At 46.1% G+C, this 22966-nt stretch overlaps 3 protein-coding genes across 5 annotated transcripts; 2 read left to right on the plus strand and 1 right to left on the minus strand.

Annotated features, from left to right (window-relative positions):
- Nucleotides 1-3027: 3027 nt before the first annotated feature.
- On the minus strand, nucleotides 3028-7216 carry LOC119318547 (pentatricopeptide repeat-containing protein At2g27610-like). Of its 2 annotated transcripts, none has more exons than XM_037593119.1 (4): nucleotides 4390-7216; nucleotides 3969-4062; nucleotides 3388-3817; nucleotides 3028-3304 (listed from the first exon to the last, which is right to left on the minus strand). In XM_037593119.1, the coding sequence occupies exon 1, from the start codon at nucleotides 7141-7143 to the stop codon at nucleotides 4522-4524; it is 2622 nt and encodes an 873-aa protein (XP_037449016.1). In that variant the 5' UTR covers nucleotides 7144-7216; the 3' UTR covers nucleotides 3028-3304; nucleotides 3388-3817; nucleotides 3969-4062; nucleotides 4390-4521. The 2 variants fall into 2 exon arrangements, with proteins under 2 accessions (XP_037449016.1, XP_037449015.1); XM_037593118.1 differs by having other exon boundaries at nucleotides 4351-7216.
- Nucleotides 7217-7327: 111 nt separating this feature from the next.
- Nucleotides 7328-9688, plus strand: LOC119318548 (thioredoxin-like 3-2, chloroplastic). Its single transcript, XM_037593120.1, has 5 exons — nucleotides 7328-7670; nucleotides 8411-8485; nucleotides 8577-8643; nucleotides 9128-9145; nucleotides 9229-9688. Exons 1-5 carry the CDS (start codon nucleotides 7339-7341, stop codon nucleotides 9325-9327), a joined length of 591 nt encoding a protein of 196 aa, XP_037449017.1. The 5' UTR covers nucleotides 7328-7338; the 3' UTR covers nucleotides 9328-9688.
- A 6838-nt stretch (nucleotides 9689-16526) lies between these two features.
- On the plus strand, nucleotides 16527-22442 carry LOC119318549 (pumilio homolog 3-like). Of its 2 annotated transcripts, none has more exons than XM_037593121.1 (11): nucleotides 16527-16690; nucleotides 17140-17849; nucleotides 18057-19032; nucleotides 19135-19696; nucleotides 19778-19919; nucleotides 20030-20137; nucleotides 20226-20444; nucleotides 20531-20641; nucleotides 21085-21279; nucleotides 21610-21784; nucleotides 21945-22442. In XM_037593121.1, exons 2-11 carry the CDS (start codon nucleotides 17220-17222, stop codon nucleotides 21983-21985), a joined length of 3159 nt encoding a protein of 1052 aa, XP_037449018.1. In that variant the 5' UTR covers nucleotides 16527-16690; nucleotides 17140-17219; the 3' UTR covers nucleotides 21986-22442. The 2 variants fall into 2 exon arrangements, with proteins under 2 accessions (XP_037449018.1, XP_037449019.1); XM_037593122.1 differs by lacking the exon at nucleotides 16527-16690 and adding an exon at nucleotides 16784-16890.
- Nucleotides 22443-22966: the final 524 nt, after the last annotated feature.

Raw genomic sequence — 22966 nt, forward strand, 5'->3', positions numbered from 1 at the left:
CACTTCTACCAAACAAAGCCTTATTAAGGGGTTGGGCTGGTTGCTTATGTGCCAATCAGGAGAATTTTTCTAGACCTTCCAATTGCCATCCAACGGCTAAGCCCCACAGCCCGTTTTTTCCTTTTCTTCTGATGAGACGCGGTGCGGTTTTACCCCCCTTTTTAGTACACCTGTCTATAAGAGATGGATTAATGCACAAAGCTTACCATCTTTTTTTAACTCAATATAATCACAAATGCTTGCATACACGTAAATGCAATCACCTCTATGAATACGCACGTGCACATATCCGAGATAATGAGCCGGCACATCATTTTAAGATTGATGAATTCGCCACATAAAGCTTGTTTGTCGACTGGGACGTCTTTTCTCACTTAACGAACATCGCCGAAAAGATTGAAATAAATCGGCCATCAGATTGCATAGCTTTTTTTTGTGGGAACGGATTGCATAGTTATTTCTACAGAAAAAAAAGTGTAGAAGCTTAGTTTCCTGCCATACCGGGGTAATTTAATTAGGACTGTGATATTTGACACACGTGTACCATATAAGCAAAACTGCTACACCTCTACTTCTTTCATTTTAAAGTACCATACGATCCCTCGTTCTTTGACATCGCCTCCTCCCAAACGACCCCGCAGACTAGCCCGAGAAACCTGCTTCTCCCACACATCTCGGGCGCCCACCCCCAAAAAAACTGCCACTTCTTCACGTCTATCACATGATTTCTCCTCAGGACAAAGTTACCATGGTATTCGTATGCAAGTTATCAGGCCTGTGTTGCATAACTTACCGTGCTATTTACATAGAACGTACGAGGTATCTATGCTTCAACAACTACATCCCTTCAAAGTTACCACTGTATTTTGTACACAAGTTATAAGGTCTTCGATGTGTAAAATACCGTGGTACTTACACATAAGTTATCAGGGTATATGTACATCAACCTCCCCCGATCAAAGTTACCATGAGGGATTGTACATGAGTTACCGGGTCTATAGTTGGTATATTATCATGGTACTTGCACCTAAAAATCTGGGTGTTTCGGTAGCTTTTTCCATAGGTCAAAAATTACCACGATGTTTTTGCGTAACTTATCACGCCTATAGCACGTGTGCCCCTCATGACACTAAACATTATATGACTTTCCCATGGCATATGCCATGTGTTGTGTTCATCCAAGAGGCCCACGCGCGAGGCGACTGTATGTTTTTAACAACTTAGTTTCCTTCGGTAAAAAAGCTACCAACATGTTTATATTGCAAGTTATCGGTTATGCGGTGCTTATATTATCATGTTATTTACACACAAAAAATATTGGGGATGTTTTGAACAACTTTTTCCCGGGACAAAAAGTTATCATGGTGATTCTAGGTAACCTATCAAGCCCGTAGTGCTTAAAATATCATGCTATTTACACAAAATTTATCAGGGGTATGTTTCAGCAAATACCCCCCCCCCCACCCACGGGTCAAAAACTTATCATGGTGTTTAGTTATCGCAGTGCATATGTTTTCATGCTATTTACACATAAAAATGCCAGGGGAGGGAGGTATACTACCGTACTATTTACACAGAAGATACCGGAGTATATTTTCAAAAAAAAAATCCCTACGGTCAAAGTTGCCATGGTGTTTTTACCTCAGTTATCAGATGTGCGCTGCGTATATTACCATCTATTTATACATAAATTATCGGATATCTTTTCACATTTGTCTTCCCCAATGGTTAAAGTTACCACACTGTTTGTATCTAAATTGTCAGGTCTATGGCGTGAATGTTATCGTGCTATTTACAGAAATTACCGGGGGGCGGGTTCAACAAATTTATTCCCAATGATCAAAGTTACCACGAACATGTCAAAAACAGTATTTCCCTTAGCTTGCTCAACAATGTGTGTCATAGATGAGGTGGTTAGCTCCCTTTGTTGATTACCTACAGACCAGAGATCAAATCCTAGTCCAAGCATTATTTTTGCCGAAAATGGGGAAGGCGTGTGGGCCATAATTGACGATTAGGAAAATTAGGAAGGCAAGGCGTGCGAGAAAGGAAAGAAATTGGGGGAGGACGTGCGGGAAAGGAAGGAGATCGGGGCCTGGAAGGAAGGAGATCGGGAGAGAACTGATGGCGCTGGATGCGTGTGGCAGTTTCGCAATCTGCCACACGGTTGCCATATACATATTTCGATTTAATTATGATGTGTGTTAATTTCAGTTCAATATCGACTCGGTGTAGTTTCTTGTATAGATCGGTTTAGTCCATCGGGGGGTCGCGACAAGGGCTAGGACAATTTCTAATAATTAACGCCGATGAAATTTCGAGCATCCCCTGCAACCTCCTTTCTGAAAACGGGGGCATAATCTTGCCTCATTTCTTGGCTAAGAAGAATGGTACTCATTTAGTTAGTGAAAGACTAGGCGAAAACTGACAAACACCCATAGCGAGCGATTGTCATAGGACAAGACAATCTCGAGGGCACGCACCACCGATCTAGCACACGACATATACACTAGACACACCTCGTTGAAGAACACCATCGAGATTGGACACAAGCATCACGACCATCGGTCCTCCTCAAGCAAATGACTCCGACTTCACCGCACATGACCATCGACAACGCCAGCCCTGCAACAGTTGCATGATGTCACAATAAGATCTGCCAAGCACGTGCTGACGACAAGGCAACTCCGATTCTGGAGGCGAGCTACAAAGGAGACAGATGCAAGGTCGTCGCCGCGAAGAATTGTCAAGCTGGATGACCCGTCGCCGGTCATCGCCCGGACCTTGCCGCCGCAACTCCAACTTCATGATAACAAATAGACTACGACGACACGCCGAAAAACCGACTACACTGCGCTGAAGCTGTAGCGCTGCGACATGGCCATCTCTTCTTCTTCTTCTTCTTCTTTTTTTTAGCTTGCGGGAAACGACATGGCCATCTCAATGGGATGCAATCGAGTGAAGGTGAAAACTCCGGAGGTCACTTGAGAAAAAGAGACTGCCGAGAAAAAGAAATGGAGGCCGGTGCACAGAGCATGGTTTGGTTACAGATCGTTAAGATGTCTCTTTAGACATGGTCTGCTACCATCACCAAAACTTTGCAATGGAAGGAGTAACAGAGAAAATGACATAAGTGGCCACAGAAAATGAGAAGGCCCGTGTGAAAGCAAAAATAAATAAATAAATTGCGGAGATTCAGCCTCCGCGAAACCTGACCGCCATTCCCCTTTGTTGCATTGGAAATATTCTTCTGTGGAGATGAACAGAACCAAGTGCCGTGACCATGGTTGCTATCGCCTACAGCCTGAGCATGCAGAGCTTAATTACTTCAGGATACAAAAAAATAGCAGGGCGCAGAAAGTAGGCGAAAGATGAAGCAAGCCGCACCTCCACAGATCAGTCTCCCCCATCCTCCAGGCATTTTGAATACGGTCGCCGTCGAAGTTCTGATCGTCTGAATACAGATCTCATGCTATAGACATGCGCAATGCCATGTTCCATGTACGTGCCGGACTGGAATTCAGTAAGGTTTGGTTTGCATCATCAAAGTGTACTTCTTTTACACTATCTGGATGAGAACAAAAGGTTGTGTTTGGATTCCTAGTCATACACCACTACTTTACCCTTGTTACTCATGATCAAAGTGCAGGCGCATTCACAAAAAATGGTCTCTCACCAAACAGCTGTGGAAACATGGCTCAGACAAAATTTGAATTGCCAATGGTGGCCTGTCCCACATGCCATAGATATAAGAGGGGGATCAAGTTCACAAAAAGTTTGGTCACCCACCCGTTCTGGCAAAAAGTAGGCAACAATCCTGCAAAAAATAAATAAATCCACAGGCCATGCCAAACGCTGAAGTTAGAACCAATCCCAAATGGTGGTCAAATTGCTTTGAGTATCACGGAAACTGGCATGCATAACCATGTTGAACACAAGGAAACAAATAATAGGATTTCTTTACTTACCAGGCCAATGAATGATGAGTCCATAACAGAGACAAAAATCAGATATGCACCAGGATGAACAAAGATCATATACTACGTCACGTGCTGCACTCGCCTAAAGAAAAGGATGACAAGTGGGGTTCAGTCCAAATGCAACAATGGATTATTATTAATTTTTTGAAAAATTGTGGTGTTCTTCCGTTTAGATAGTCAATGGCTCAGTATAGGCTTGAAGGTTTAGATGCCCAAAGCCAGTAAAAACACAAACATGTATGTTTAGCTTCCTTGTTGTGTTTTATATCATCTAAACCGTCAGTGTAAGATACACGCTCCATATGACTCATGTTGCTCTTTCAAAAACAAGTATAGAGGAAACTGTATGACGGCTCATGTATACTCTTACCTGCAAACAGGCACAGAACCACTACCTATAAGCTTGTACCTTTGTATAGCTGACATTGGGGCTTCAGACAACACATACTCATGAACTACTTCAGGGTCTACTTGCAGGTCACATTGTTGTGGATGGCATTGCCAGTCTGCTGTATCCACTGTCAGTTTGTTCTGCTCTACATCACCAGAAATCACCACAAGAGCAGGCACCAGATTTGAAGTGGTGGAACCTGCTGCAGTCTCGCATGATGATCTCCCTGTCCTCAATCGCCGACACCATCTTCATCACCACATGGCAGTCCCCACAGACCCGCAGGTTTTTGACAATCTGAAGGGGCGTCCCTGGTGGTGTAGCTATCAGACCAAAGGCAAGAGCCAGCCGCTCACTGTGCGTGACCAGCATGGCTTCCTTCTGCTCTTCTGCCATGTCATGGAGCACAAAGCTCGTGTTCGGACAGTAACCCTCCTGCTTCAACCTGGCTGTCATCGCCTTCAGCTTTGCGTATATCTGGTCGGACAGAGGGTGCGATTTGTCGGAGGCTATAAAGGAATGGACCTTGTTCTTGATCTGAATCCAGCTGGATCCAGCTTCCTTCTTCACCTTTTTAGAATCCATGAGCTTCCTCACTTCATCCCTCTCTTTCCACCTCCCTGCGGACGCATAGATGTTGGAGAGCAGCACGTATGTAGCCGAATCGAGCGGTTCAAGCGATAGCAGCTTCTCTGCGGCCAGCTTCCCAAGCTCAACATTCTTGTGAACTCTGCATGCGCCTAGCAGTGTGCGCCATACCATTGCACCCGCTGGGAAAGGCATGTCTCCGATAAGGTTCATTGTTTCATCCAACTTGCCTGCGCGGCTGTAGAGATCCACCATGCACGCATAATGCTCCATGGTGGGACTGATCTTGTGGTCTCTAACCATGGAATCGAAGTATCGCTGGCCTTCTTGTACAAGTCCAGCATGAGTGCATCCTATGATAACCGCGAGGAATGTGACGCCATCCATCTCGACGCCTGCAGCTTCCATCTGACAGAATGTATCAAGGGCCTCCTTGCTGTAACCGTGCTGCGCATACCCTGATATCATCGAGTTCCATGACACCAAGTCTCTCTCTGTCTGCCTCTCAAAGACACTTCGAGCACTGTCAATGCTCCCTTTTCTTGCATACATGCTGACAAGTGCGCTGCCCACGCAGACAGCGTCCTGGTATCTGTATTTGATCGAAACAGCGTGGAACTGCCTACCCTGGTCAACCCCAGCGGTGGGACTAGCACATGCATCGATGACACTAGAGATAGTAAACTCATTTGGCTTCATGCCTTGCATGGACATCTCCATGAACACATTTGTGGCACCATCGCAGTCGCCAGCTTGGGAATAGCACGACAACATTGCAGACCATGCAACAACGTCCTTCTGGTCAATGGTTTCAAATATAGAGAGGGCTTCTCCAGTGCTTCCAAGCTTTGAGTATGAGGCAAGAAGTGCAGTCCCAACAGACGGTGCATGCTGGTAGTTGGTTTTGATGATCTGGGCATGAATCTGGGGAGGCAAGACTGGCAGTGATGTTGTGAGCATCGTCGAGTAGGTGAACTCATTTGGCTTGACATTGTCTTCTCTCATTCTGCTAAAGAGTGAGGCAGCAAGAGGAATATCACCGTTCTGAATGCACCCGCCTATCATAGCAGTCCATGAAACGACACTCTGAGATCCTGGCATCAGCAAGAAAATGTTGAAAGCATCATCCAGTTCACCGCATTTGCTGTAGGCATCCATAATGGCTGTCATGACATTGCCATCTGAACTGAACCCATGTTTTAGCACACAGCTGTGGAGCTGCCGTGCCAGGGCCAGCTGTTTGAGGTTTGCACATAGCTTGATCACCGTCGAGTAGGTCGACTGTGACAGCTTCGCCATGCTTGCTCGCGAGTCATGGAACAGCTGCAGGGCCTCCACCTCACACCCATTCAACAGAAGGCCTGCCATCAACGTGTTCCACGACACCATGTCCCTGGTCTCCATGCCACAGAACACAGCCTTGGCTTCTTCAACCAGCCCGCACTTTGCGTACATGTTCATCAGGGAATTGCAAACGAACACGGTCGAGCGGCATCCGAACTTGACCGACTGAGCATGCACGCGCCGCCCGAGCTCGAGCGCGCCCTGGCCCGCCACCGCGGAGAGGACGCTCGTGAACGTGAACGGGTTAGGCCATACCCCCTCGGCGCGCATCCTGAAGAAGAGCGCCATGGCGTCCGAGTGCGCCCCGGCCTGCGCATAACCAGTGAGCAACGACGTCCATGTGCCGACGTTCCTCTTTGGCATCCCCTCGAACACCAGCCTCCCGTCCTCCACGCCACCGCACTTCGTGTACGCGTCGACGAGCGCCGTGCCGACTCCGACGTCGGCCCGGTCGAGCCCGCACTTGACGCAGAGGCAATGCAGCTGCTCCCCGATGGCCCTGCAGCCGCCCGGCATCGCCCCGCACGCCTTGAGAGCGCAGGACAGCATGGCGCCGTCGAGGTGTTCGCCGCCGAGGCGCCGTGCGGCCGAGAAATGGCCCAGCGCCTCCCGCCCCATCCCGCGCCGCGCGCACTCGACGAGGGCGTCCCGGCTGGAGCCGGAGCTGGCCCCCGCCGCGTCGTCCCGGCCGGGAATTCCGTCGAACGCCCCGCGGGCGCTCCGGGTGTTGGGGCGAGCTGCGCCATCCTCCTCCAGCCGGGCCGACGAGGCGCGCGTGGCCAGCCGCTGCCGGGACGCGAAGGCCCGGGGCAGAGCTGGGAGCGCCGTCCTCAGCGCCATGCTACCTCGCTTCGTCGCTGGAGTCCATGGCGGCGAGCCGGCGACGCGCGTGGCGGTGGGGAGTGGGAGTGGGAGTGAGGAGAGTCGGGGCTAGACCAGACCAGTCGGTTTGTCTTTTGGCTCGCGGTGCCTGGGCCGATAGGAGTTGGCGCGGCCGGACCCGGACCCGGCCCACACCGGACGAGCCCAAACAGAATGGCCACCACCTCCGCCTATTACGCAGTGGCGGCCGGCGGCGGGGACGCGGCGTCGCCGTGCCGGGGCGCCCCTCTCAGGCCACGGCCTCCCCCGCATCGCCTCGCCTTCCTCTCCCGGGCGCCCGCTCGGCGGGCCTCGATCTCGCTGCCGCCGGGGCCTCGCCGGGCGGGTCTGACAGCGGCGACCGCGGAGGGGAGGGCGGGGACGGGGATGGAGGACGAGGAGGAGGGGCCGGCGTGGGTGGAGCTGGAGCCGATCGGCGGCGAGGAGCAGCTGGACCGGGCCCTCGCCGAGGCCCAGCAGCGCGGCGTCCCCATCGTCGTGTTCTGGTAAACTACCTGCCTCCCTATGGTTTGCTCTGAATTTTAACTAGGTCCCGATTAAGACAGGATGAAATGGGTTATCATGAATCATGCTTCAGCTAACTTGGATTAGGCTTCAATGCTTCACGGTTGTGTGGCCTTATGGGGGTAGAAATATCGCATCTTGGATGAAAAGGGGCTCATCTAGTTACCCTGTGTATGGCTCTTGGTAGCTCTTGGTCAGCTCCGAGTGGTGATTGGAGAGCTCACCTTCAGTTTTACCCATAAAGCGCGTTGTCGTGTGCGACCCTTCTAGCGACTTGTTTCGGTACCGGCGTCTAAACTCTGCCAAATCTTGGTGGTTGTGTGATGTGTATTTGGAAGACTTGTTTTTCCAAACGCAACAATAAGCAGCTCACCCTGCACATTCCATTTTGCTGTTGTTGTAGCCAGTAGTTAGGTTCAGTGTCTCTTCTCCTGGTTCATATCTTAGGCGGATCCGCATGTCGCTTACATGTATTATGTTTACCACATAAATACAGTATCATTGCTACAAGGTGTTTCGTCATATATACTCTTGTACAAAAGTACTTCAATACTAATGTGCAGTTTATCACCTTTTTTACATCAGTTTCGGCAGTAGGTTCCGTAAATGGATTGCCAGATGTATTTCAAGTAGTTGTCTGACATAGTGATGACTGTCAAAATTATCCCACGGTGTCTTACAGTCTGGGTTGAGAATAAATACCAGCATTTGCAATATGCAGGACGGCAAGTTGGTGCAGGAAATGTATATATCTGAAGCCTAAGCTGGAAAAGTTGGCGGCAGAGTACTATCCGAGGTTAGAGCTTTGGTTGCCATGTTGACAAAGTACTGCACCTCTGGAGTTGTTATCAACAAATTTATGATCTCTGTCATTATTTGCTCTGCAGAATCCGGTTTTACTGCGTCGACGTCAATGCTGTTCCACAGAAGCTCGTGAATCGTGCAGGAGTAACGGTAAGTATCTGCCGTGTGTTGAGTTGGTTCTGCTGTACTTGCGCTCATTAACGAACAATGATATCAGAACCTTTTCTTGACGCTCAAGTGTGCTTTCTTGTTAGCAAACAGTCCAAACCCGTTTCATTTTTGTATCTTTTGTTGGAACTTCTCGGCGTTCTTTCTTGGTCTCTGTTCCCTATTTTGGAGGAAATGGTTCCTCTGTGTTGCCCCTGGAAACTTTGCTTTCAGTTGCCGGCTTCCTGCAACTTGTACCTACTACCCAAGCGTTTCTTTCTTAGCCGTATGCACATATCCTGTAGCTTTGGTAACAACAAAGCATACCAAGGATGGCCCCATCATGCGTTTGGCTTCATCGTTATCTTGTCCTGCAACAATTAAATACATGTTGGCCTATATTGGGATCTCAAGTGGATATATTTATCTAAGCGCTAATGCCTTCTTTTGTCCAATCTATGTGATCCTTTATGCGGGACTCGAGCAGAAGATGCCTTCCATACAGGTACAAGTAAAGCTTGTTTCTTTCTTTATGGTCTCCATCTCGGCGTTGTGTTTCCTGAGGCCGCTGTTTCTTGTCCTGTAAAGATGTGGAGCGACTCCCGGAAGCAGGCCGAGGTGATCGGCGGGCACGAGTCGTGGATGGTGATCGAGGATGTCCGGAGGATGGTCGAGCAGGAGGAATGAATGATCCAACGCGGCGATGGTTTCCGTGGCACGACCGGCCTTTCACACCGCGGTAAAATGGAGGAAACAAGATAAGAGGCGGAGTGGAGAAAACAAGATCGAGATTGAGCTATATGTGTCCAGTTTTGTATAATCATCGCCGCGCGGACGCCTAGGGTTCTTGCTGGGATGGGGGCTTCGCTTGCTGGGGTCCTCTCTAGGATTTAGAGGATTGGAGGGACATGCTCTTGATGTATCTATCTATTTTGAGTTTCTGAGATCAGAAGGCTTTCCATTAGTCATCGTTGTAGCAATAAAATAATATCCAATCAATGACCTTGCAGAGAATTAGAATACATGCTGGGTGCTTTGGTGCCAATTATTCCGTGGTGTCCACTTTGAACTAGTTGCACAGATGGATAAACAGAATATAATTGCAAGGCTTTTATTTGTTAGAAAGAAATTAAGTTACTGTTTTTTTTCAGGATTAGCATACAATTATGTCTCCCTCTTGGCCTGAATCAGTCAAAACACAAGAGTGTGCTTGCTAATTAGAGAGGGGTGGGAGTATTTTAATTTGCAAGTGGTGGCAGCCTTGTACATGGATGCTTTAATAGGAGTATTTAGGTTAGCTGCCCATGGATATATGTTCATACTTTTCTAAAAGAATATATTATTTCCATACTATATTCTCTCCAATCACAAACAGTAGCTGGATGTTTTCTCTGCCTATAGTATTTCTTAATATGATTGCAACCTCAGCACCTTCTTGTGTCTGTCAATTTTTTTATTAAATGAAATTACCCACTACCTTTCTTTACACCCTGTAATTCAGGATGGATGACAAGAACAGACCCCAGAAGGACTGTCTGTCTGTTGGTTTGGCTTTTCTTTGACTATATACTAGTACTGGTTTATATTTTTCAAATCAATTTATGTACGTAGATTAAACATTTTAGAAAAGGGGAAAAAAGAACATCAGAAGGTCATGATTTTTCTTCATCAGATGGACGGCGGCGCCCACCTGTCAGTCGCAGCCCCAACAGAAACGATAGGGATAGGCCGACAGGGCGCCTGATGCGCAGTCAGCCCACGAGATTTCCGTTTCGAGCATGAGATTTCTGATGAGGAGTAGTTCGTTAAGAGGGCGCTGTAAGATTCGTGCGGGGTTCCATCGGACGGCCAGATGGGTCCCCTGGTCGGGAACACACACAAAAATCACACGTCCCCCTCGCTGCCTCATTGGCCTCTCCTCCACGCGGCAGCCGCTTTTACAAAATTTCCACACCTCGGGGTGTGATTTATGTCTTTTTGGTTGCAGCAGAGGAAATTTTTAGAGGACAGCGATTTTTCGCACAACTTTTGACAAAAGCACGAAGAGGAGCAAAGCAGTTCTCTCTCTTTCTTCTTCTTTTTCTCCGGTGAGTATGAGTAAGAGTTGATTTCAACATCCCTGCAGTTTTCTTCCTCTGTGCCGCTATGCACATAGGGATTCCGGTGGTTTTTGTTCTTGTGATATTCAAAATGATATCCCCGCAAAAAATTATATTCAAAATGATATGATTTTGCGTATTTTCATCCTCGCGTTCCAGCGAGACTATGGGAATCTCCAATGCAAAACGCCTATACATGCGCTTAGGTGTATAAAAAAATCACTGGGCGCTTTGTGCTCCTACGTCAGATGTTAATTTTTGGGCGCCAAAAAAGAATAGACCGGGCTCTTTACCCCACATAGAAAAGACACAAGTGTCCGCTTTCAGTTTTTGCACCGATGCCTAGTCTGGCACCCGGAATCAAGGGCCCAACTGCCCTTTGACGAGGAAATAAATCCTGGCGCCTCTCTCCTAGCGTCTGCGCTGGACATGCCCTAAGGGCATGCTTTGTTTGTAGCCAAAAATTGTCTAGTCAATATTTTGGCAAGTTAATATTTGACAATGGTGTCGCTCAATTATAAGCTAAGGAAGGTTGCAGGAATGAATTATGCAAAACATGGCATATCCCTCCGGGTTTTGTGGTATGGATGCTTTAAACTCACTTAACAGAGATCGTTGAATAAATGCAACACTTCCATCTCAATAAAATAACATTTGGTAATGCTTAAATTTGCCTAAAATTGCAACCTTTACAGAGATTGACAAAGCAGTTTGGTAGGCAAGCAATTGATAGCCAATGTTTTTGGCTTTGTCAACACAAAGTAAAACGCGGACCAATCTGTGAAGGATGGTTAGGAGAACTGTGGTATCCCCAACCAACCAAAGTTCAAGTCCTAGACTTGACATTGGTGCTCGTATCTTTCTAGATTTATTTTAGGTGCTCATACATGTAGGGTGTGCGTGCCTGCGTTTGCCGCGCAAGATCTTTGGTCTTCCCCTAGAATCGAAGAAAGTTGGATCGCTTCTTATGTACTCGCTTAGAATGATTCTTCTCTATCTATAGTTCATGGCCTATTAGAAGTAGAAGGTGCTTTAGTGCAATCCTTACCGGCAGAAAAAGATTGCAGTCAGATTGATAATAGTCGAGTGACATTACTTCGTTGGTCTAAACTAAGGAATATGTTAGAAATGTTTTGAAATGGATATTGTTCTCTTTTTTATCAAGGATTGCTATATGGAAATAAGTGGAGTTTGGAAAAAGGAACAGTTTAATGTATGCTCGTGTATGTCAACTTCGATTGTACTGTGTTAAACAAAACACACAGTAAAGCCGGTATTTAGCATCAAACCAATCATAATTTAAATAAATGAAAAAGAAAGATACAGGCGGACACCCATGCATCGCTCCTGTGCATGGGTGAGCATCCAGGTAGCGCGGGCGTGCCATTCACGATCGGCTCAAATGCATGGACATAGGGGGTGCTCTAGGTTGCGTCCTAGCAGTATCATGGTCCTATGTTGTGGTTGACTGGTCGGGATAGTGACTGATGCAAGGAGCTGGTAGTGGGGTGCTTCATGCACGTGTGCCCGCTCTCTGTCGTAGCTCTCGTGACAGTCTGCCCCTGGCCTCCCCTATTTTGGTTCCCTCCTGCGGCGCTTCGAAGCACCCAACGCCCGCAAGAACGTGGTGTTCATGCGCCGGTGAGCGTCCAGGTAGCACGATCATGCCATTTATGATCGGCTCGGTGCAAGTTCATAAGGGTGCTCTAGGTTGCATCCTAGCAGTGGCGTGGTCCTATGCTATGGTTGGTTGGCGGGGATAGTGATTGCTGCGAGGAGCTGGTAGTGGGGCACTTCATGTGTGCGTGACCCTCTGTCGTAGCTCCCCGCGAAAGCCTGCCCCCTTGGCCTCCCCTATTTTGCTTCCCTCCTGCAGTGCTCCGAAGCACCCAACGGCCGCTGCGCTATGGCGTTCGTGCACCGGTGAGCGTCCAGGTAGCGCGGTCGTGCCATTCCGATCGGCTCGGTGCAGGTTGATGACCCACAAGTGTAGGGGATCTATCGTAGTCCTTTCGATAAGTAAGAGTGTCGAACCCAACGAGGAGCAGAAGGAGATGATAAGCAGTTTTCAGTAAGGTATTATCTGCAAGTACTGAAATTATCGATAACAGATAGTTTTGTGATAAGGTAATTTGTAACGGGTAATAAGTAAATAAAGTAAATAAGGTGCGGCAAGATGTTCCAATCCTTTTTGTAGCAAAGGACAAGGCTGGACAAACTCTTATATAAAGGAAAGCGTTCCCGAGGACACATAGGAATTATCGTCAAGCTAGTTTTCATCACGCTCATATGATTCGCGTTCGGTACTTTGATAATTTGATATGTGGGTGGACCGATGCTTAGGTATTGTCCTTCCTTGGACAAGCATCCCACTCACGATTAACCCTATTGCAAGCATCAACAACTACAAAAAAAAGTATTAAGGTAAACCTAACCATAGCATGAAACATATGGATCCAAATCAGCCCCTTATGAAGCAGCTCATAAACTAGGGTTTAAACTTCTGTCACTTTAGCAACCCATCATCTACTTATTACTCCCAATGCCTTTCCCTAGGCCCAAACAATGGTGAAGTGTCATGTAGTGGCAAAGAGCAAAGTCATAGAAGACCAAAGCTATGCCTTGGCGGAGGGAGACAAAAAAACCCTAAAGCGATCAAAAGAACTATCAACGATATACAACGAAGACCACTGGCACCAACTATACCCTGGCAACACAAGGACCATGTGAAAGGTTCTCCATAAGCAATACCTCTATGAAGGAAACGACGCGCAAGCACCTCTAAAAGGTTGTGCCTTCTCTTGGGTTGTCAATTTCTTCTTATATTCTTTAACCTTGTTACCTGTACGGTATATTGCCTTCTTTCCCTCATAAAGGGATCAACTTGTTCAGGTTATCGATCCAATTGTCCATCTAAACTGGAGCAGCCAAATACTAAGAGGGTAACTACTCTTGGCTTTTGACATCTTTGAGCAATATATTCAGGTAGGGAACTCTCCTGCCGTGACTCCTCAAAAAAAAAATCTAAATAAGCCATTTAAAGTGAACCCAAACTAATTATACAAAAGTAGGTTCGTGAAAAAATAACCTCTTGCAAACTGAGCGTAACTCAGATGGTTAGGTTCCTTGTGGTGAAATCATCCCACTAGGGTTTAAGTCCTAGACTTGACACTGGTGCTCGTATTTTTCTAGATTTTTTTTGGACTTTCCGATGATGTTCCTTCAATGGGAGGAGGCGTTCACTTTGACTACGAAGGCGCATGTGGTGACTTCGTCAATTTCAAGATATTGTGTTGGCTCGGTATCTGAAAGGTGCTCATGAGATAGGATGTGTGCGTGCACGTGTTCATAGGAGCAATTGCGTAGCCAGCGCAGCACCACGCCCCGGGCTAAGCTCAGCGATACAGTGTGTAGCAGCACTATATTTAACGTCAATGAACAATCTTGCCGCCACGCCCCGCACCAAGGCCCCTGTTACCGGGGCCTGACTACGCCACTGTATATAGGAGTGAAACGTTCAAGAAAAGAAAGAAAACTCCTTTTGAAGATAATTATTTCGACCATGTGACAACGATGTGACTAACTTGTGACATTTGATACTTGGCTAGAGACATGTAAATGAATCGTGAAAAGGAGATATTGTCTGAGCATTGTGCTCCTAAAGATAAAGGCTAAAGCGAACACTTTTGAAAAATATTGCAACCATCCCAGTCACTTACATCTAGCCACCAATACCAGTAGAAGCTAAAAGATCGAAAATGGAAATACCTAAATTCGAAGAAAGCATAAACCTATATCAACTCAAAGAGTTAGAAGTAGTAATAGTAGTACTCATTGGCATCATCTTGGAACAAACCAAAAAATCTTTAAGAAATACAATACAAACTCATACACGGAGATGTATTGTCTTGATTCTTTTAGATTGACAAGGTGTACTCTTTCGCGTACATTCATTTTTCTTATTAACATGACCAAATATCTTGATCATTAGCTCTTCCTATAGTTTCTAGACATGTTCTGGTATTAAAAAGGCAACTTCGAACCCAGAGATATTATTTTAATAACAAAATTGCATTTCTCAACCATCACATTACTAGATGATTAGGGATGGCAATGGGTAGGGTATGGGCGGGTATGCCACTTTTCTACCCAAACCCATACCCAATTTTTTTCTATACCCACCCACTTCACTATTCATGGGCGCAAATTGGTACCCATGCACATACCCATCGGGTATCCTATACCTAATGGGTATCCGGTGGGTACAATATATAGCATTGACATGACAAAAGTAAGATGAGAAAAAGGTCTAAATTCAGGTACCCATCCGATGGGTACAATATATAGCCTTGCTTGGGGATGAATCGACGAGGATTCAATAACCCGGCTCTTGATTGCTTCAAGGAAAAGCAGAGAAGATAGTACTGGGGCGATGGCCGGCTATGACCTATGGTCCTGCGGGCTAGTTAAGAACTCAAGATAATTATTTACTCACATATTATAGTGTTCAATTTATTTATTTATTTTCTGGGTATCTATTGGGTTACCCATGGGTATAATTTCATACCCATATCCTACCCATGCTTTTTGCGGGTATGGATACCCATACCTATGGGTATGAAGTGTTAAAAAGTCTCATCCATGCCCGATATTTTCGGATAGGGTACCTGCGGGTACCCATACCCATGGACAAAACTGCCATCCCTATAGATGATAAACCTTGCTCTTCCTCCAAGGAAATAATCCCCCAATGATAGCACATGTAAAAAAAATTTATCTCGCAATTTTCGTTTATGAAACAATGACATAGGAAGAAAAAAAAAGGAAAGGGGTGCATTCATGCACCAATGCCGTCAAGGATGATTTCTCCGATCCACTAGCTAGCTTTCCTCGGTCCTCCCCTTGAGAGGCCACCCAGCAAAACTACACATCACCCAACTCCCTCACCCTTTCCACCCGCCAAACCATCTAGGATTTCTCCTCCCTCCCCATTGTGGTCGCCACCGTTCTCCCCCTCCGCGCTCCATCTCCTCGGCCACACCGCTCTACTAGACTATGTGGATCGATGATCCACCTACCCACCCGGCCTTGGATCAATTCATGCCGTTTGTTGGAGGTGACGAACCCTAACTGTAACCATTTGAAAATTGAGTGACCGAATTGTGACATTATTATGATAGACAAAAACTCTATCGTGCAACATTTGGGTAATAGAAGAAGAAGAAGAAGAAGAAGAAGAAGAAGAAGAAGTCATATTGGTCATGAGAAGAATGAATACATAAATAATAAACCGTAGAATGGAGTGTGGTTGATTCTGATGTCACGAAGACGATGACGTAACGTATGTGCTTGACCGGAGGACGACCTGTACTCTTTTCTGTGCACTTTTTAATCCAACAATATATCCGCATCATAGTTTTCTCCGTACGATCTCTTTTTTAACAGTTCTATTAATAAAATTAAATCTTCAGCTTCTCACCCATGATTGTATTTCTTGATCACCAAGTCGTTGCAAAAAATGCCTAGCAATCATCTCAAAGATATTTTTCCCCTAAAAGAAAGAGCACATAACAAGAAAAGAGAAAGGGGAGGAAAGAAAAGGGTGCATTGCATTGCATAGGACTAGTATACCTAGCCAGGAGGAGGAAAGCCGCACCAAGTCCGCCAAGGCTGGTTTTTTCTTCTTCGGTCCACTAGCTTTGCTTTTGCCTTTGCGAGAGGAGAGGAGAGGAGATCGACCAACAAAACCAACACAGCACCCAGCTCCCCCTCCCCTTTCCTCCCCCCTCCGCCCGCCCGCCCGCCGAACCCTCCAGGAATTCTCCTCCCGCAGCCGCCGCCCCTCCCCCCCACTCCTCGTCCGCGCCGCGCCGCTCCGCCGGACTGGCGTGGAGCGGGGATCCGTCCGTCCGCCGGGGCTCCGATTGATTCCCCCCGTCCGTCCGTCGGAGGTGACGAACCCTAACTCGACCTGCTTGGATTATTATTCTTCCCGGAGTCTGTTGATGTTTCTCTTGCTTCCTCCCCAATCCGCCCGTCGTTGCCGATTTGTTCGCTGCTTCGACGGAGTAGCCAGTGGGTTTGCTGATTTTTTCTCCAAGGAAATTAGGGGTTCAGTTGCTTGAACCCTCGGCAGGTCCGCCCCTAAAAGGTGGGATTTCTTTTCTTGGGGTTCCTCTTGCTGCTATCCGGGTAGAGAAATTGACGAAATCAGCTTGGAATTCAGCCGATTCCATGTCGCTCGTGTTTGGTTTCTTGGCCCTGCTTCTGCTTCTCTGCTTCTGATCGTTTTCTCTCTAGTTCATCCAGTTCTTCTTCCCCAAGCTTCGTGCGCGTTCCTCCTTAATCTGGGTGTGAAATTCGGAGTTCTAATCACCGTCCTGGTGTTTTCTCGTTTCAGGTTTCGTGTGGGAACGAAGGCGGAAAGGAAGGAAGGAAACAGAGCCGGCCGGCTAGGTGACCAACAAGGCTGCGGCGGCGATGGCTCCGTCTCCGGCGGGCCCCACCTTCGAGGACCTCGAGCGCGACCTGCAGGCGGTGCTCATGGACCAGAACCACCACGGCGGCGGCGGAGGCACCTCCGCCGAGGAGCTCAGCATGTACCGCAGCGGCAGCGCTCCCCCCACCGTCCAGGGCGCCCGCGCCGCAGTGGGCACGCTCTTCTCTGCCGCGCCCCCGGCCCACGTCGACAACAGCGGCCTCGGCGGCGCCGACATGCTCTCCGAGGAGGAGATTCTGTCTCACCCGGCGTACCTGCAGTACTACTACAACAACGAGCACCTCAACCCGAGGCTGCCGGTGCCGATGGTGTCCAAGGAGGACTGGCGCGTGGCACAGAGGTTCCAGGCTGCCTCCGGGGGCATCGGGGACTGGAGGAGGCGGCCCTCGGAGGCCACTGGTGGGAGCTCTCTGTTCTCGGTGCAGCCAGGAGCACGCGAAGCCAACGGAGTGGACTATCTCCTGAATGATAGGATGGGCAGAGGTGAAAGGAATGGCCTCGCACGTCAGCAATCATCGGAGTGGCTCGGGCAAGCCGCTGATGGGCTTATTGGGTTGTCTGATGTCAATGGCCTCGCCTCCCGTCGCAAGAGCTTTGCGGATGCCCTGCAGGTTGAAAATATTTTCTTATTGCATTTGCTCTGCAATAGATTCTTTAACCTTAAGTAGAAGTACATGTTTTATATGAATGGAATTAAATTGTCTTTGCACTTATACTAACAGGCTACTCCTACAATGCATCACTTGTAAGACTATTTTGTACTAGCATGTAAGTCCCGGTTTGTTTTGTTATCTAATTTACAGTGGTTTCCATGACAGGAAAATATTAGCCATCCTGCTTCTAAAGCTGGTCATCTTTCACGCTCTAATAGCCGGAATGCTTTTGAGAGCCCAAATCCTTCACGCTCTAATAGCCGGAATGCTTTTGAGAGCCCAAATCTTTCACGCTCTAATAGCCGGAATGCTTTTGAGGGCCAGAATCTTTCACGCTCTAATAGCCGAAATGCTTTTGAGAGCCCAAATCAAGTAAGGTCCTCTGAGTCATCAAAGGCACAACTTCAGAGTAGGTCAGAATCTATGAATGGCTTTCGGTCTGGAACGGCTTCACCCAGTCTTGTCAGGGTACAAAGTTTAGGTTCTTCAATGTCGCACACATTTGCTTCTGCAGTAGGCTCTTCGATCTCAAGAAGCACCACCCCTGACCCTCAGTTGATGCAGAGGGCTCCAAGCCCTTGCCTTCCTCCAGTTGGAGTTAGGATGGGAAAAGCTGATAAAATGGTTGAAGGCAGAAATGTTGCTTCTCGTAATCATGATGGTTCTGACACTGCAGCAGCTCTATCTGCTATGTCCAGTTTAAACCTCTCGGGGAACAACATGGCCAATTTAGAAAGTGATGTGCAAAATCATATTTACCAGAACTTTGGTGGCGATCAAAGAGATGTGCTCTTTAATAATGTTCCGAAGGAGCATAGACAGTTTTCTCCACATAATTTAGTTCATAATGCTGATGAAGAACCGATAAATGCCCTGGAATATGCAGTCTTTCCAAATGGTAGCAGTAACTTGAGTAATCCAAATATGAGTAAACTGGCAGCTGAAAGCAACAGCAAGTTCCCTACACAATCACAGCATGGTAATGGGCACAAGAAAGGATCTTTGCTGAGCCCGACTGGACCTGTGTATCTCTACCAAAACCTGAATGGTGATAGCTCAAACATTGATGTACCTGGACGACATGCAAAGGCTAATTCACGAAGTTCTGGCTCGTCCATGCTGAATAATCACCTGAATACTGGTACTCTCTCTCTCCCTGTGTGTGTGTGTGTGTGTGTGTGTGTGTGTGTGTGTGTGTGTGTGTGTGTTCCCATTGTTTCCTGACTTGTGTTTTCCTGTCCAGATGGTGAATATGCCAACCTTCTTTCAAATCAAAGGGGGACTGGTTATCAGGTCCAACCAATGGATGCAGTCTATGCCCCTTACTTGCAGGCAAACCCCAACTCCCCCCTTGGTGCAGCTGGAAGCATGAGTCCTTTCCGGGGAAGTAACTTTTCTGGTTCAGGCCACATGGATAATGCTGCATATCAAAAGGCTTATCTTGCATCATTACTTGCTCAGCAGAAGCTACAGTATGGAATGCCATACATGGGCAAATCTGGTGGTCTTAGCCCAACTCTTTATGGCAGTGAACAAGCATATGGCATGGACATGGCATATTTATCAAGTCCAACATCTAGCCATTTTATCCCATCTCCCCAGGGTCATGCCAGGCAAGGAGATAGGCTAACAACACGTATTCCATCCATGGCAAGGAGCACCACTGGAGGAGCTATGGGATCATGGAGTTCAGAGAATGGTCTGGTAGATAATGCTTATGAGTCTACTCTGCTGGAGGAATTCAAGACCAATAAGACCCGATCTTTTGAGCTGCTAGATATTGTAGGTCATGTGGTCGAGTTCAGGTATTACTTCCTGGATTTAAACTGAGTATAGTTGCTGTGTTTATCTTTATGTGGGATACTAATATGATTCTCCCTCTGCAGCTCGGATCAGTACGGGAGTCGCTTTATACAGCAGAAACTTGAAACAGCTTCTACTGAAGAGAAGAACATGATTTTTCCAGAAATACTTCCCCAAGCACGAACGTTGATGACTGATGTTTTTGGAAACTATGTTATACAGAAGGTGAGCAACTATCTTATGCATTTGTATCGAACAAATTGATTTACTTATTAATGATTTTCGAGGTTATCTTATTATTTTAAGACCTCAGCCTAATTTGTTGTTCTTGGCAGTTCTTCGAGTATGGGACTGAACCACAACAGAAGCAATTGGCAAACCTACTCAAGGGTCATGTATATACGCTGAGTACACAAATGTATGGTTGCCGGGTTATTCAGAAGGTATGTATTGCTACAAACTAAACTTTTTCCTACCAAATCAGTTATGGACAGCTGTTTACAGTCTTAGGGACATCATATTTTTCTGTAGGCTTTAGAAGTGGTTGGCGTGGAGCAACAAACACAAATGGCTTTGGAGCTTGACGGAAACACAATTATCTTGAAATTGGTTCGTGATCAGAATGGCAACCATGTAATCCAGAAGTGCATAGAATGCATCCCTCAAGAAAGGATACAGTTCATCATTTCTGCTTTTTATGGACAAGTGGTTGAACTTTCCACCCATCCATATGGTTGCCGTGTTATTCAGGTGCTATATCAACCTATATCTGGTTTTAATGGATGCGTTTCATTCACAATCTACTAAATTTACCTACCTGTATTGACTACCACCAGAGAGTCTTGGAGCACTGTGATGATGAAAGCACGCAAAATGCCATGATGGAGGAGATCATGCAGTGTGTGGTTCCTTTGACACAAGACCAGTATGGCAATTATGTTATCCAGGTAGATGCTTATTCATTTACTCCTACTTGTTAAATATTTGTCGTTTGAACAATTTCACTCAGGCCTAGTATATTAAATTAGTGGGAGGGATGGTTTATGTTGGATTTCTTCTATCAAGTTGGCAGTTACATATCATGTAAATGCTCTTTCTCTAGTTTTTATATCTCGTTGGAAGTAGTTTCTAATTACCGAATGTGCTTGTACTGTTTTCTTCATACTTTCTGCCCAGTACCACAAAGTGTGTTGATTTGTTCGGTGTGATCTATCATGCCGATATATGATATTATATATGGAGAGTTTTTTTCTTCTGTTTACCACTTTCTTGTACTTTTTTCCTTCTGTTTACCACTTTCTCGTATTACTGTATAGACTAGCGATTACCTAGTTGAAAGTTTCATGTATCCCACTTTACACAAAGGGCTTTTGGTTTCTTTGTTTTGTAGCATGTCTTGCAACACGGGAAACCAGAAGAATGTACTTCTATAATTAAGCAGCTTGCTGGACAGATCGTGAAGATGAGCCAACAGAAATTTGCTTCCAACGTTGTTGAGAAGTGTCTGTCTTTTGGTTCTCCTGAGGAGCGCCAGATTCTAATTAATGAAATGCTTGGTACTACTGATGAGAATGAGCCATTACAGGTGTGTTTTCAACCAGCTGTTTAAGCATACTGGTTCTTTGTTGCAGAACTTGCTCTGTGTAGAAATAAAATGGATATTTATTGACTACATGAATATAGCTCTTATGTGCTGTGGCTCCTGAATTTTGGTATAATTATTGGCACAAGCTATTTCTTGTTTTGTCTATGTCTTGAGGAACAGAATTTGTTCAGCATGCTATATGTGTGAAACTGTTTTCCGTTTCCTCATCTGCTGCTTCAAGGCGCAGATGTGGATACCACGTCTTTATTGTTCTAAAGCTTGTATTTTTGGGCAATTTCAGTCTTCTGACGTCTAGCTTCTGCTTTCCAGGCAATGATGAAAGACCAGTTTGCGAACTATGTAGTGCAAAAGGTTTTGGAGACTTGCGACGACCACAACCGTGAGCTGATTCTTTCGCGTATCAAGGTCCACCTTAACGCACTGAAGAGATACACCTACGGGAAACATATTGTTGCCCGGGTGGAGAAGCTTATAGCCGCAGGAGGTACCAGATTCCAAAGCCCCTCTTGGTCATCCTTACTGCAATTCATCCTTCTTCCTTTTTAAGATGCATGGTCATGGAGGCGTTTGCTTATTGCTTCATAATCTGCATGCCTTTGCAAACCCTTTTCCATTTGGATTTAATTTGTTTTTCTCATTTGCAGAAAGGCGTATCGGGGTCTCGTCGCAGTCTTGCAGAGATTGAATGGTTAGTTTGACAGAATAACCCCTGTACAGACAGATAGCGAGGCTAGCCTTACCAGTAGTCGTTGTCCAGTGCCGTCGTCGGAGCTCGCGAAAGCCTTTGATTGTAAATAAAGGAGGGGGCCTCTGGGAATAAAGAGAAAGAGAAGAGATTTTGCTTGTTCAAAAGGAGAGAAGTTGTATATTTGTACCGTTTTTTCCTCTTCGAGTAAGATACATATATAAATATATATATAAGAAAGGCAAAGCATGGAAGCAAAATTAGCTGAAATATTTAGGGTTAGATGATGATGGGAAGCAAGGACACCTGTAGATCCTTTTGCCTTGGGTTTCATCAGTGTATAAGGTTTCCATCTCTTGTAAAAATTTCCTATTTTACTGATGTTTCGCAGAAATCAAATGTTTCAGTCTCTGTAAAGGAGGTTTCACAGATATCAAATGAGTGCCTGTCTATGAAATGAATGCATGCAGCTCTGGAAGTACCAATGTTTTATTATGTTCTGTCTATGAAATGTCTGCATGCAGCTCTGGAAGTACCAATGTTTTTATTATGTTGTCATGTGTGGTCGATGTATCTTTTTCCATCTTTTTCCGTGGTGTTTATTGTTTGATATCTCCACCTGCTAATTTTACTCTTTCAAGTATTTTTCCTCTTATTTCCTCATAACGATGCATAAAATATTTTCATTGAGAGTTCACATTATTTGACTAATATTCTTAGTTTCATCACAGGAACATTTGCACGCTCATAATAGCCGTTGAAAGAGCGGAATTGGCTGAATTTGTTGCACTGACAGATAGTGAGGCAACTAATGTTAACTACACCCAGTTGCCTCGGTTAGAAAAATAAATTTGTGTCACAACTCATAACTGATCTAAAATGTGATTAGATGAATTGTTGTTCAAAGCATGATCTTGCACAGTTAAAATACGCCTTATATTTCGAAACTGGTGGGTGGAGTATGTGTCCACCGACTTCTGA

Source organism: Triticum dicoccoides, chromosome 6A, assembly GCF_002162155.2.
Source record: "Triticum dicoccoides isolate Atlit2015 ecotype Zavitan chromosome 6A, WEW_v2.0, whole genome shotgun sequence".
NCBI lineage: Eukaryota > Viridiplantae > Streptophyta > Magnoliopsida > Poales > Poaceae > Triticum > Triticum dicoccoides.